Source organism: Gekko japonicus, unplaced genomic scaffold (assembly GCF_001447785.1).
Source record: "Gekko japonicus isolate JY-2015 unplaced genomic scaffold, Gekko_japonicus_V1.1 scaffold36, whole genome shotgun sequence".
NCBI classification, from domain to species: domain Eukaryota; kingdom Metazoa; phylum Chordata; class Lepidosauria; order Squamata; family Gekkonidae; genus Gekko; species Gekko japonicus.
In genome coordinates this window covers 1957115-1972073 of record NW_015164182.1, presented here as the reverse complement: position 1 = coordinate 1972073, position 14959 = coordinate 1957115, and the positions used below count along the sequence as shown (strand labels likewise).

Sequence of the window (14959 nt, the reverse complement as noted above, 5' to 3'; positions counted from 1 at the left end):
GGTTTCCCCCGGGCCCCGATTCCGGCGCGCCGGAAATCGGGGCTCCGAAGCGGGGGATTCCCCGCCCCCCGGCTGCATTTGGCAGCCCTATATAGAACTCCTTCTCCAGGGATATTCACCTGTCCCCTTATACCAATGTTAGGGATGGGCATGAACTGGAAAAATGCAGCTCATGCTGGTTCGTGGCTGAACCACAAACCAAAACATGAACCAAACCAGTTTGTGGCCCTGCAAACCCCGCTGAAAGGGATCACAGTCCCTTTAAACAGAGTTTGCAGAAAGCCTGAAAAACAGCTGAGCGGTGGGCTCAGGGGTTTAAAGGGACTCTTTAAGAGTCCTTTTAAACCCCTGCTTTCTGCTTTATCCATGAACCGCCACAAACTGCTTTAAAAGTTCATGATGGCAAACCCATCAGAAACTTTGGTTTGCAAACCACAAACAGGGTGAAATTTGTGACAAATTTTGCTTCATGGTTCACTTCATGCCCTTCCCTAATCACTGTCCTCCACCAGGAAGTGAAAATTTACCTGGTTGCTCTGGTGTTTCCTCGTTGAACTGTCCTTCTGGCCTTACTTTTTACTTAGCTGTACTTTTAGCTATACTTTTTAAGTGGTTTTATGACAAATTTTAATTATGCTGTTTTTACAGGCCCTGACTGGGCAGAAAGGCAAGATGTAAGCATTGTAAACAGTGCTTATTTTTGAAAACAAGAAATGGTGCCAGTACTCATATATAAGGCTGTGCTGATTTCCACCAATTCCCCCCTTAGGACTTGGGAGGGCCTGTAAAAGCTGTTGGTACTCCGTACCAGTAAGTACTGCCACAAAAAAGGACCTGGTTATAAATACATAAAAAGGTACACAGCAGTCAAAGCGTTCTTGATAATTAGTTATTTTAATAATCTGAGGGTGTTGGACAGGCCAGAGTACTTGCCCCCATGTTGCAGATAGGGAAACTGAGGGACAAGAGACTGCTTTAACGTATTGTCAACAAAAGGCTAGATTTGAACCCCGCTCACAGTTCAGCTTCTTGCCCACTCTGGGTACATTTGGTCTTTTTTAAAAAGCCTGTGTAGAGTTGTGCTACTTCCTTCAAAGGGCAGGTGCACAGCCAGGTAGGAAGAGACCAGTGGATAAAAAAAGAGGGGGACCTCCTTCTCTTCCCTTCAATTGTTACACTGGGTGTGGACCCCGGAACCCAATCTGTGTTCTCCATCATGTGTGAATCATCTTTATACCTCAGGATCTGACCCATAACCCCCTGTTCTCCATTTGAGGAACCTTGAAAATACACCCATTCAGAAGGACATAAATGACTCAATATAATTTTGAATTTGAGCAGAAGAGGCAGGTCCTGTTGAAAATTTGAGAGGTAGAACATTCATGCTTGGCCTTAGCCCAGCTCTGCTTTGCCCCCCCCCCCAAGAGCTCATAAAGATGAGTCTAGTTGCCTAAAGCCCAGTGTGTGATAAGTCTGCAAATAAAACGATCCCTTCCCCCCCCCCCCCCCCCCCACCTCCCTGCTACACATCCAGGTGCCTCCAGGTTTTAATTGAATGTCAAACATAATTTGAGGAAGGTAACAGAGAGTTCAAGCCACTGCCCTTCGAAAGCAATCACAGGCCTGGTGACTGCAAATTATCCCACATGCTTGCCACAGCAAAATGCAAAGAAGATGCACCCTCGCCCCAAGCTCCCTGGCTCAGCAGAGGAGGGGGTGTGAGAAGCAGACCTTGTGAGACCACAAACAGTTCCAAGATGCGGATGTTGGTAAATGCAGTGCAATGACATGTTAGGGCCTCTGCAGTCTCAGCTACCCCAAAGAGCCTGTTAACGCGCACAGATCTGGCTTTCCATCTTTCCCTTGGAAACACATATGCTGCAACCGCTACTCACTTGGCAAATTTCACATTATAACTTGAGAATCAACACAAGAGAGTCTTCCAAGCTGGTGAGCAAGATGGGGTTAGGGGAGGAGAGAGAACAGGTAGAGGAGAACCCATTCCTACAGCTCAGCTAAAGACCAAGTCCTAAATGCTTGCTACACTGCGAAATTCTGCAAAATGGCACTTTGCAGAATCCCCATACAATAACACAGAATTTGTATGCAGAAGTGTAATGAAAGGATTTTTTTTTTTTGGTTGGCAGGCAACAGCCGGGGTCTGGGAAGAGCAGAGGTCACTCAGGAGACCGGCTATCTGAGTAACGGTGCTGGCAGAGACAGATGAGCATTAGATGAAGGACAGGAACTATGTTCATTGCCACTGCCAACCTCTTCAAAGAGACTCTTGCAGCAGCAGGGGTGTCAGGGTAGGTGTTTGAGACAAGCTTGCTGGCCCAGCGAGAAACGTTTATTCTGCTTTCGGCTCATGCTACTCACTAACAAGCAAATGGCCTCATTCCGCCTGGTTAATAGTCTGGTTGGGCTGAAATGTAGCTCCTTTATATTCTGGCTTGGAATAACAGGCACCTGGGCTGTCACAGTCAAGGGTAATTTGCCATGGGAAAAGGGGTCATTTTCCCCATAAATTGTTTTTTACGTCTCCACCAAAGCAGAGCAACAGGATCCTCACAAGCAAAGAGCCGAGAAGAATGGGACGGAGGGGGGGATGCCTGTGCAGCTCAGCTGGGGCACAATGCCAGTTTAAGAAGTGCCAGCTTCTCAGCTGGAAAGAGGAGCTTGATCTTAAAACAGCTGGGTACGTCACAGCCTTTGTAAGATCCCCCCACCCCCAGAAAACCAGAATTCAGCATCACTCAGTCACAACTGACTGGCAGACCATTCAGGACAAATAGAAGTACTTCATATAATGCATAATTGCCTTGTGGAACTCACTGACACAAGATGGGGTGATGGTTCACTAGCTTAGTCTCAAACACACACAAATCAGACAACACCATGGAGAAAAGTTCCACCAACGGGCATGAATCACCACAGATCATATACCTCAGAGGATCAGACCTGGAGGAACCATCAGTGGACATCTTGGAAATACCTGTGTAGCCAAAGTTGGGAACAAGATACTAGACTAGACAGGCCTCCAATGTGATATGGTAGGGCTGTCTTTAAGGTTCTAGGGATAAGGCAGAAACTGTGGATTCAAAGGCACCATACTGTTATTACCACTGTATACTTCGGTATATTTTGGAATGTGGATGTAAGAAAGCCAAGTTCAAATCTCCTGCTGAGCCACAAGCGGCTTAAAGCAAGAAACTACCTCTCATCTTTACCAGCTTTGAGTGGCTGTAAGACTGTTTGTAGAACAAGATAAAAACAAGCTTTCACCCACTGCTAGTCCCCAAAACCCAACTGAGCCATTTATCAAGCTGCAGTGATGTCACGGAATTTTCATGAACATTCCAACAGCTTTCACTTGGGAAAGCCACACAAGGCCTATGGCGATGGAACGCAGCTGGGGAGGGGAGGTGCTTGACAAATGACTTGAGAGGTAAGAGATGGCCCAGGACGAATGAAGGAAGAGGACCTCAACCTGCAGATTAAGACTGACTGAACAAGTAATAATAGTGGTCAGAGCAGACCTGGGGGGCCTATAGACTCTACCCCCAGGATTTACATAACTGGCAAGCAAAAGGTCTAAATCTTCCATGTACCAAGACAGTTTTGAAATGCTGCCTCCTTGGCCGACTTCTGCCTCTCATGCATGACAGAAATACAGAGTTCCCCTTACCTGGATAGCCCAGGCAAGCCTGATCCCGTCAGATCTCGGAAGCTAAGCAGGGCCGACCCTGGCAAGTACTTGGATGGGAGACCTCCACGGAATACCAGGGCTGGGATGCAGAAGCAATAGGAAGCCACCTCTCTGAAACGTTCAAGCCCCACTAGGGGTTGCCAGAAGTCAACCATGACTTCCAGGTGCGCACAAAGAGAAAATACTCTCACACACAAAAGAGCCAGGGCAAGCCTCTGGCTCTCATCAGAGACTGCCGATGCTCTTTCAAAGGTATCATCAGAACCTCAGTCTGCATCTTGGTACCAGATTCAAGTCCATTAGCACCTTAAAGACCCATAAGATTTCCTGGGCATAAGGTTTCCAGCATCAATGCTCCCTTAATCAGATCTGACAAAGGGAGCGTTAACTCTTGAAAGCTGATATCCTGGAAATCTGGTCAGTCTCTAAGGTGCTGCTGGACTCCAGTCTTGCTGTTCTACTGCGGAACAACACGGCTGCCCCACCTAAAACCAGGTTGGTACCAAATTCATTTTCAATGAGTCAAAGGAACGTTCACTCAAGAAACTTGATTGTGGATTTTTTTAAACAGTTAAGTGCAGCGGTCATCTGAGTAAGCACCAGTTCCAGAGATTAAACCATTTCTGGATTCCATCACTTCGGACTGCAGGTCTCCACACCAAAACACCCCTTGCATGCAGAAGTGTTGGCCTGCCAGGAAAAAGTCTAGCCTTCTCCCTGCCAGTTTGATGTAGTGGTGAGGAGCGCGGACGCTAATCTGAAAGGACAGGGTTTGATTCCCCACTCCTCCACATGCAGCTGATGGTGTGACCTTGGGTCAGTTACAAGTTCTTTCAGAGCTGTTCTCTCGGGAGCTGTTCTCGAGAGAGCTCTCTCAGCCCCACCTACCTCACAGGGTGTCTGTTGTAGGGAGGGGAAGGGAAAGGAGATTGTAAACCACTCTGAGACTCCTTTGGGTAGTGAAGGGTGGGGTATAAATCCCATCTCTTCTTATTTTCCAAATGCAGAGAATTTCAGCATATCCATTCAGTCACACAAGCCTCCACCTGTAGTCAGAACTACCATAACCCACAAACAGTCATATTAGTTCATTGGCTGCTTGTGGCTCAGATAGCATGGAAGATCTACGTGCAGGATTCCCAAACGATGGCCAGCACTTGGATGGGGTGGCTATACAGAAGAAGACAAAGGCAAACCATCTCTGCTCACCTCTTGCTTGGAACAATTCGTGGATGGCATCACCATCAGGGCTAGGCTTTTTTGCACCCTAAGCAAGGCTAACGACTTGCACCCCCCCCCCCATTGTTAACCAATTTTCAATTACGTATGCATCTAGACTCTTTTAACTATTTTGGGTATTTGTTGTTCACCACCATGAGCCACCACCCCCCATGGGGGGGGTGCCTGAGCCCATGTGGGGGAGGGTGGTTTATAAATTTATTTATGTTATTTATCAAATTTCTACCCCGCCCTCCCAGCCAGAGCCAGGAGCTCTGGCAACACCCACCTATATGTAATGGTTGGTGGCCTCTGTATCTGAAGACGTGTGCCTGCACATAAAAGCTTCTACCCAGAATGTTGGTTTTCAAGGTGCCACTGGACTCCAACTTTGTTCTTTAGTTAGCAACTGTCTTGTTGTTCATTTTACTTAGTGTGCCTAGATCTTATCTTTTTTAGTGCCCTGCATTTGTGCCTTGTGGAAATAAAGTCTGTTCAGCTTGAGAAAGTCTGCACAAGTCCTTACCCACCTGCCTGGCCACGTGCTATGCTGCTAAGCGACACCCCTGCCAGCAGTGTTCCCTCTAAGCTGAGTTAGTGTGAGCTAGCTCAGTTTTTTAGCCTCCAACTCACACATGTTTGTCTTAGCTCAGGAAGATTGGCTTCAGAGCAAACTAATGTATGCAGTATCCAAATCGCTCACTCGCAACTTTAATGCCAGTAGCTCACAAAGAAGAATTTTTGCTCACAAGACTCCACAGCTTAGAGGGAGCATTGCCTGCCAGGCTGTCTTTGGGCTACTCAGGTGAAAGAGAGAGGGGGTAGAGCCAGTTTGGTGTAGTGGTTAAGTGTGCGGACTCTAATCTGGGAGAACCGGGTTGGATTCCCCACTCCTCCACTTGCACCTGCTGGATGACCTTGGGCAAGCCATAAGAACATAAGAACATAAGAGACGCCAATGTTGGATCAGGCCAAAGGCCCATCCAGTCCAACACTCTGTGTCACACAGTGGCCAGAAATACCAGTGCCATCAGGAGGTCCAGCAGTGGGGCCAGGACATTAGAAGCCCTCCCACTGTTGACCCCCCCCCAAGCACCAAGAAGACAGAGCATCACTTGCCCCAGAGCCCCTAGCTCAGAGCTCTCTCAGCCCCACCTACCTCACAGGGTGTCTGTTGTGGGGACGGGAAGGGAAAGGAGTTTGTAAGCCGCTCTGAGACTCCCTCGGGTAGTGGAGGGCAGGGTATAAATCCAATCTCTTCTCTTCTTCTTCCCCGAAGTGGGAGAAACCACAGTAAAGGGGGCAAAACAGTGGCAAGTCTTCCCCTACAACAGGATAGAGACCATGACGCAACTCCCCTCTCCAGAGACACCTCTTCCCTCTCTCTTTAGGAAAGTTGACCTTGGCTAGTCACATGCTCTGAGCCTAACCTACCTCACAGGGAAGTTGTGAGGATGAAACTGAGGAGAGGAGAAATGCATGGTATAAAGAAAGTGAACACATAAAAAATTAATGGGTGTCTCCAAGCCCCCCTCCCAATCTTTCATCTGTCCCCCCCCCCCAGGAGCTCTGCTTACTGGTGGGAGGAGGAAGTTTCAGAGTGGTTTACAATCTCCTCCCCTTCCTTTCCTCACAGTAGACACCCTGTGAGGTAGGTGGGGCTAAGAGAACAGCTCTGAGAGAACTGCCCTTGAGAGAACAGCTCTGAGAGAACTTGTGACTGACCCAAGGTCACACCAGCAGCTGCATGTGGAGGAGTGGGGAATCAAACCCGGTTCTCCCACATTAGAGTCCACACTCTGAACCACTGCACCAAACTGAGGCTGCTTTGTGTGTTTCCACCTCGACTTCTTTGGCACATGTGGTCCCCTGGATGGAGTACAGCCATTGGGAACTCCCGACTGTGGGAGGGACTCTTATGAGCATCACAATAAACAAGAAACTGTTGGAAGTTTTTTGGGGGATGGGCTGTTTCTAAAGCCCAGGAGGGGCTGGCTTGTGCCTCTTTGGGGGGGGTCCAGAGGAACCACTGCAGATGTATGCGGGGGAGGGGGACTCTCACAATCCACCCTTGTACACAGTCCAGAGGGCATGCAGCCCCTCCCCAGGAAACTCCAAGAGGGACAGGACAGGCAGAGGAGGTTTCAAGGATCCAGATCACCTTTGCTTTCACCCCTCTGCCTCTTTTGCCTTAGGGCCTACCCTGGCTCAGTGGTAGAGCCTCTGCTTGGCATGAAGAAGGTCCTGGGTTCAATCCCTGGCAGCAGCTCCAGTTTGAAAAAGGATCAGGTGGGAGGGGACGGGAAGGACCTCTGCCTGAAGCCCTGGAGAGCTGCTGCCAGTCTGAACAGACAAGACTGACCTTAGAAACACAGAAACGGTAGAGCTGGGACCCCTAGAGTCATCTAGTCACCATCCCCTGCACCACGCAGGAAATCCACAGCTAACTCCGTTCTTACTCCCCCAACGACCCCTGTTCTGTGCCCATAGAAAGGCAAAAAACCTTCAGGATTCCTGGGCCAATCTGGCCTGGAGGAAAAGTCCTTCCTGACCCCAAAGTGGTGGTGGTGGGTCTGGCTCTGGGCATGCAAGGAAGGGCCACTCTGAGAGCCCCTTCAGGCCCTCTCTCACACAGAATCTGCCTAAATTCACAGAATCCGCATTGCTGTCAGGTGGCCATTGAGCCTCTGCTGCTTCAAAACCTCCAAAGCAGAGCCCAGTACTTGAAGAGGGCAGACCATACCACCTCTCAGTCCTGTCCTCTCCAGGCTAAACCCAGGGCTATTTTTGGGCAGGAACGCACAGGAACGGAGTTCCGGCTGGCTCCCGAGTTGGCCACGCCCAGCAGGAACTCATTAGCATAATAGGCCACACCCAACAGCAGAAACTCATTAGGATTGGCTACATTAGGGGTGTGTGGCCTAACATGGAAATGAGTTCCTCTTACAAAAAAAGCCCTGGGTTTTGACAAGAAACAAGGTAAACAGAATAAGAAGCAAAAGATGGGTGTGGCTGGATGACCACACTTCTGGCAACGTGGGGGTGTGGCCTAATATGCTAATGAGCTGCTCTGTCAGGGGTGTGGCCTGATAGGCTAATGCATTTCTGCTGTTGGGTGTGGCCTATTATGCTAATGAGTTCCTGGTGGGCTTTTTCTACAAAACAAGCCCTGGCTAAATCTACCAACCTCCTCACACCTTCCCTCATGGGACTTGATCTCCAGACCTCTCACCATCTACATTGCCCTCCCCACAGGCCCCAGGACTGATGGACCAGCAGCGGTCTGATGATCCAATACAACACAGCAGCTTTGTGCGCCTCTGTTTATCTGCTGCTCAGGCTGCGTTCTGGGGCTCTTCTACCCGGTAACAGATATGTCAGCACCCAGGCCTTTTCTCATTGGCTGCCTGGGTCTCATTGTCCTTTGCACTAATCTCTCTCTCCCCCCCCACGCCTCCCTCCTTCGCCTCTGCCCCATTGCTGCCCCCATTGCTGGCGTCAGTTCTGCACTTCTCTGATGCCTGCGCTATAGGCAGTCACCTAGGTTGGCCTAATGATAGCACCAGCCCTGGTCACCATGAGTTCGTTGCAAACTGATGGCATGTTCTTCTTTAAAAGCAGCAATGAGGAGAGGCAAACCAGATCAAAGAAATGTTGTTGGGGAGCGCACTGTTCTCCTAATTTAAATGCCCCCTTCAGAGTGACTATTTTCCCCACAGAGATTAACAGAGATGCCATGAAGCTATCTCAGTCACTTTCTTGCTTCATGGGGAGGGATTTAAATTGAGGAGAAGCAAGGCCTCTCCAGCAGCAGAGCCCCAATTCAATATTAGGGGGTCTGCAGCTGCTTTAAACACTGACATTTAAAAAACGGAGATCCAGGTTAAGAGCCTCCTCCATATCTTCTTGTCAGGGCAGCCTTGAGAAAGACAGGAGCCCTCCGTCTATGATTGTCAGCTGCTTATGGGCCTTTTGTAGGACCAGCAACAAACAATGTAACCACAAAAGGAAACTTCCCCCCTTAGAAGACTTTAAAGCAAGGAGAAGCGGGTGTACAATTCTAGAAACTCCCACTGGGGTTGATTGTGTAAAAAGGATGTAAATTGACTGGTAGCTATTAGATTGTACAAACTGATTATTATTGTTGATATTGCATGTAATGAATATATATACCTGTTTTAGAATATTATGAATAATACACAATGCACTTTATAAGATGGAACATATAGAACACTTTAACTTATAAAGGTTTTTGCAGTGTATATATTTGTCGTTTGACTCTTCTAACACTGCAGCTTGAGTTTCCACAGGGCTTCAATCTCTGGCAGTAATTTGAAGGCACGGGTCTTTTACCTCTGTGCAACCACAGATATTTTACACTGGGCATAATATCCCTGAATGAGTTCCCACAGCCCTTCTTCACCACTTTGCAAATTGGGCTTCTAGGCTGGCCCCTACTGGAGACCCGAAGAATGGGAGGGAAGCAATCATGGTATAGTCCAATCACATCAGATCTCAGATTCTAGGCAGGGTTGGTACTTGGATGGAAGACCACCAAGGAAGGCTCTGCAGAAAAAGGAAATGGCAAGCCATCTCTCCTTCTCATTTGCCTTGAAAGTGGCATGCTGGGGTCGCCATAAGTTGGTTGCAACTTCTGTACGTAACCTGAAGAGGAGTCCCTGTGGAACTCAAAAGCTTGCTAATAACATTGTCAGTTGGGGCTGATTCTATTAAAGAGGTAGTTTTCCTATCCCCAGGGGTGAAGCAGGGATTCAAAATAACATTAGTGACTGTGAGAAATTATTTTAAATTAAATTGTCCCACAGTGGCCGAGACAAAGCCCTCCGCAAGCAACATTCTCTGCGAAGGCCCCCCGCCCCCAGTCCACAACCACTTACCATACTTAATGGCTGGAGAGTATACATCATTCGCATTCCCAGAATGCAATTCAGTCACGCAGCACTCGCTGTTGCTGCTGCCGCTGGGAGCGGGAGGTGTCAGAGCATTGGAGAGTGTCTGGTTGAGCTGTGGAGGGGCCGGCAGGGGTTGGGGGGGCTGGCAAACGCACCCTGTTTGCGAGAGGCCGCAGGGCTGGCCAGTGCCAAGACGGAGGCACTCTTCCAGCCAACGGCACAGGACGCTGCAGGTGAACTGGCTGGAGTTGTTGTTGTTGATCAGGAGGACTTCCACAAAGCGGAACTCTACAGCCTCTGGGGGCAGCAGGCGAGTGGCTGCCTCGGGTTCTTCTGCCAGGCACAGCTGGACAAAGTTCTTGTCAAAATGGAAAAAGGCAAATGGGCCTCCCCCTTGGCAAAGCTCCAACCTGACATCCCCATCTTCCTCTTCCTGGTCCTCCTGAGGCAGGGCCGTCACTTCTGGCTGGCTGCAGGTATCATTGGAGAGGTAATGATCCAGCGGCAGAACCATGGGCGAGTAGTGGGTGCAGACCTGCTCTTCCCGGTTGAACTTGAGGTACAAGGAGTATTTGGTCGGGTCCGGGTTCTCCAGGGTCCACGAGCAGCCGGTGGAGACAGTGGGGAAGAGGTCCTTCAGTGAAAAAGAGCCGTAGAGGACCCCGGAGGCCAAGGCGGAGCAGGCGCTGGGAGCTGGGTCGAAGCCCTGGGATAGCCACAGGAGACACGATATCACAGACAGTAAGAGTGGTCCAGCAGGGTTCATCCTATGACATTTGCCCTGGGGAAGAGACCACACAAATACAAGCAGTTATGGACAGGGTCTGAACCAGAGGGACACACGTGAAGCTGCCTGGTACTGAACCTGCCCACCAGTCCATCAGGGTCAGTCCTGCCTACTCAGAGGGTCTTGTGACAGGGTTGCCAGCTCCAGGCTGGAATATCCCTGAAGATTGGGGAGTGGCGCCTGGGGAGGACAGGGTATAATGCTATAGTGTCCATCCTCCAAAGGAGCCCTTTTCTCCAGGGGAAGTGGTCTATGTAGTCTGGAGATCTGTTGTAATTCTGGCAAATCTCCAGGCTCCATCTGGAGGACTGGAACCCTGTCTAAGGGAAAATCTTTCCCTTCACCTCCAACTTCATCCTTTTCATTGGAGATGCGGAGACTGAACCTGGGGCCTGCGGCATGCCAAGCAGATGCTCTACCACTGTGCCACAGCCCCTCCCCTTCCATCTACTCTGGAATCTGCTTTTCAGTAGCATGCCTCAACACAGAAATATAAAAGGGGAAGAGACAACTCCAGGGAAACCACTGCCACGGGCCATTTGAGCATCAGGCTGGGTGTCTGACACTTGGATTTATTTCTCTGCTTCATGTGAGGTAGGTCAGGCCAAGAGTATATGTGACTGGGGGGACTGCACAGGGGGATGAGAAGCCCGCTCTGACCACTACCCAGCATTCAACGGCTGAACCTTTCAGTCCTGGGAGATACAGAGCAGTGATCATAAGAAGAAGTCCTGCAAGCCTTTCCTTCACCAGAATCAGCACCACCAGCAGTGTTACAGGGAAGGAAGGGGTCCCACCTCTCAGCTGAAGACCCCTTGTGAGCTTGTCAATGAAGTCCTGCTAGGGGTGGAAAGACAGACCAGAAAATAATCCTTTCTTTTACTGGCACATTCAAGTATCCGTCTCTGCCTACCTACTAACGGGCCTCTAGAAAACTGGGCTGGCTCAATATTTTGCAGAACAAACTGACTAATTAGCACTTGTAATAAAAATGACTATGATGATGAAGAAGAATAAGAAGAAGAAAGCACCTGAGAGAATATGCAAAGTGCATCTCTAGTAAAGACAATGATGGACGCACCTGTGAACACATGCAGAGGGTATTTCCCTCAGTACAGAGTTAAACCAACCAAACCACCTATGGGAAAGGCTTCTAGGTCAGAAGCAGCAACATCCAAGTAGGATGGGGGATTTAAAGTCCCAAAGGCATGTTCCACTCCACAACTGCTGATAGCACAGCCACTCTGTTTTGGCATAAATCACCAATCAAGACATAATTCCTGATCAAGAGGAGGCAAACTTAGGTCAGGGAGTCATACTTTCACACCATGGGCAGCCTCCTCAGGAGCAATGAAATGCAGTTGACTTAACTCCCCCAGCAGAGGCTGACTGGGAGAGCAGTGCAGGGAATCATGCAGAGATATAGCAGGTAGCTCTCTCTGCTGATATATATTTAAGCTGAACAGCCCCTTTAATGCATTGCTTAATTTCTCGGGGCACTCCAGCCATTCTCGTACGGTACTTTGGGAGTTACTGAGTCAGAGTATGGACATCTCATGTCTTTCTTAACCAATCAGATGGCTTTTTTGCAGGCACTGCCCCCTGACACTGCTGCTTCCTATTTTAAAAGGCATATATTAAGGGGGGGAGAGAGATATTTTTGAGTCCTAACTTACTACTTGGGTGTCTTGGTGTGCTTTAAGTGTATGCCTATGAATCCCGCTAATCTTGCAATTCGTTCTTGCAAACATCTCGAATAGTTGCTGCTGGCTGCGCAGGCACAGAAGACAATTCAGTCTCTCTGGTGTCAGTAATTTAAGGGATGAAACTGCCCATGAAGGTGCAAAAAGGTGAAGAACTGTGTTTTATAAAAATCAGACAATTTAACAACCCAAACAACCATGAGCCGGGTAGGAGGGGTAGAGATGGGGAGGCACTACTCCTTCACTAGTAAAGGAAATGATTTAGTTCCTAGACTGGGTAAATGCTGCAGCAAGCTGCAACGTCCAAACCATTACTCCGCTGATGCAAAGCTGATCAGCACAGTGCTTTCCTCAGCAGGGAACATCAAGGCAGTCCAATCGGCAGTCCACCTTGCATGTAATCAAAGACGTACAGACAAAGTTTGTTCATCACAAAGTTATTAGGTTGCCTACCTGCATCCTGTAGTGGTAAAAGCCCAGAAGGGCAATACCATGTGGGTTTTTTTTAATGTATGGATCAGCCCTCAATCCGTCCTGCTTAACACCATCTTTTTCTGTGTTTAAAGAAATGTCAAGTTCACTGGGAGACTATCAACCTGAGCAAGTCACAATCCCTGCCACTACCTTTCAAACAACTGCCAGGAAGAGTTCTGTGTAACCTGAAAGTTTGCACATCAGCTGGTTCAGCAAAAGGAATTGTTACATGTCCTGTGTTGTATATTAGCAGAAGAGTTCCTAAGAAGTGACCCTACACCAAGCCACATGCACATTCCCAGAGGTTTTGGCAAGATCCTCCTTAAGACAGCAAGCAGAGAGAAACTTCCCAGCCATTCAAGATCCAGAGTTCTCTTTCCTCCCCCCTCCCTGCATTTATGTTCTGGTCAACAAAGTGCATTGGTACACGCAGGATGGCCACAGGAAAGTGCTCTTTGTAAGGGTATAAAGTCCCATCCCCTGGCCCTTCTAAAGCCCTCCCAGGCACAGTGTTAAGGAGCTAGGAGATTTCCCAGCCTAACAAAAGAACAGAATGCCTTGCTGGACCTGTAAGAAAAGGCAGTGGCAATACCTGACAAAATGTTTTTGATTCCTAGACGCTGGCATAAAATTTGATTATTAAGGAGGAATCATCTAGATTCCCCCCCCACATCCACCCTAAATGAGGCTGAATCAATGTTATTATGTGATCATCCTCTTTAGTTGGGCCCATTTACATATTTATTTAGTTTAATAGCTAAGTAGCTTCTTCAGTAGGCACTAATGGAGAGGAGATGCATGTGAAATGGCTTTTGATGTTTGCTGGTTACTAGCTATTAGAGACGTCTACCAGCCAACACCCGCGTGCTGGATGGTGCAGAGAAATGTTCCAGAGACAGGGGCTGTACCCAGCAAAGGAGAAAGAAGCAGGAACTTGGTAACTGGCTAGAAGAAGTAGCTTCTGGTGTGAGTGGAAAATATTGGGATGCTCCTGCTAACGCGCCTGACTCCAAAGAAGAACGGAGGCTGTCTGTCTGGATTGTCTGCTTTGTCCCCCATGCTTCTGCTAAATAATCCCAAACAGGGGGCATCATATGTCACCTGCAAAGCAAAGTTCTGTTGTAATAACACCTGAACAAAAATCTGGGGAACAGTAAATCCACAGGCACCCCTGGCAATTGTTTAGGCATCCCAAGAACCTGGGACTTCTCAGCTTTTTTCAGCCAGGATGATCTGCTTGCTGTTCTGACTTCAGTGAGCAGGTACTCTCATGTCGTGCGCATACTCTGGGACTTCATGCGCATAACCCAGTGGTTTCTGCCCACATTAGAGGTAAGATGTGTCACACAGTGACCCCGTGAAATTCCACCTCATGGGGTATTAAAGGCAAGAGATAAGCAGAGATGGTTTGCCATTGCCTTCCCCCACACAGCAGCCCCCATCTTTCCTTGGTGGTCTCCCATATGGACCCTGCTTAGCTTCAGAGCTCCAAAGAGCTAGGCCTAGTCTGGGCTATTAGGGCAGCCCACATTACCCCCTGTGCAAATGCAAAACCAGGGCTGGCTTAAGATTTTAACTACTCCCTGGTTTCACCCCAAGCACAACTCAAAGTGAGATCCAGAGTGTCTCATTCAGGCAAGAAGTCAGTTGTGAATTATGAGCCCAAGGGGGGAAAAACAGCTTTCTGTAAGACAAGTAAAACTTCTCAAGGGCATTCTGGCCATTTCTAGGAAGAAAGTGGGGTTGGGTGGGCAAGGAGGGAATATAGCATAGGGGGTAGCCAGGCCTATGGACTTATGGGAGCACATGGTTCCAACAGGAATGATTCATCTGCAAACTAAAAAGTTGGCCCTCCTGAAAAGCCTGGCTCAGCATGTACACACACCCTTTACAGTGAGTGAATTATGGCTCTTAATCGATCCAATGAAAATAGCCACTGTCTCCCTGGAGCTCTGGCTGGCAACTAATTTTTAAGAGGGGCTATATTTTGAACTCAGCAGGGCTGAAAAGGCCAATGACTCTCTTCCCCCTGTGCCAAGAGGCACACAAAGACCTCTAACCTCTTCCTTCCCAGGGCTAGCTGCCGAAATGCAGAAGGGAAGATCGAGCCACCACTGCAGTTCATGCATATGGACAGGTATGTGTCAGTATGAAC

The 14959-nt window shown here is 48.7% G+C and overlaps 1 protein-coding gene across 1 annotated transcript in view; it reads right to left on the bottom strand.

Annotated features, from left to right (window-relative positions):
• ADGRB2 (adhesion G protein-coupled receptor B2) overlaps positions 1–10615 on the bottom strand; it is a 149718-nt gene extending 139103 nt beyond the window's left edge. The window contains exon 1 of the mRNA XM_015408088.1: positions 9826–10615. Coding sequence (XP_015263574.1) covers positions 9826–10606 — 781 coding nt within the window. The 5' untranslated portion in view covers positions 10607–10615. The remainder of the gene's footprint in view (positions 1–9825) is intronic.
• Positions 10616–14959: the final 4344 nt, after the last annotated feature.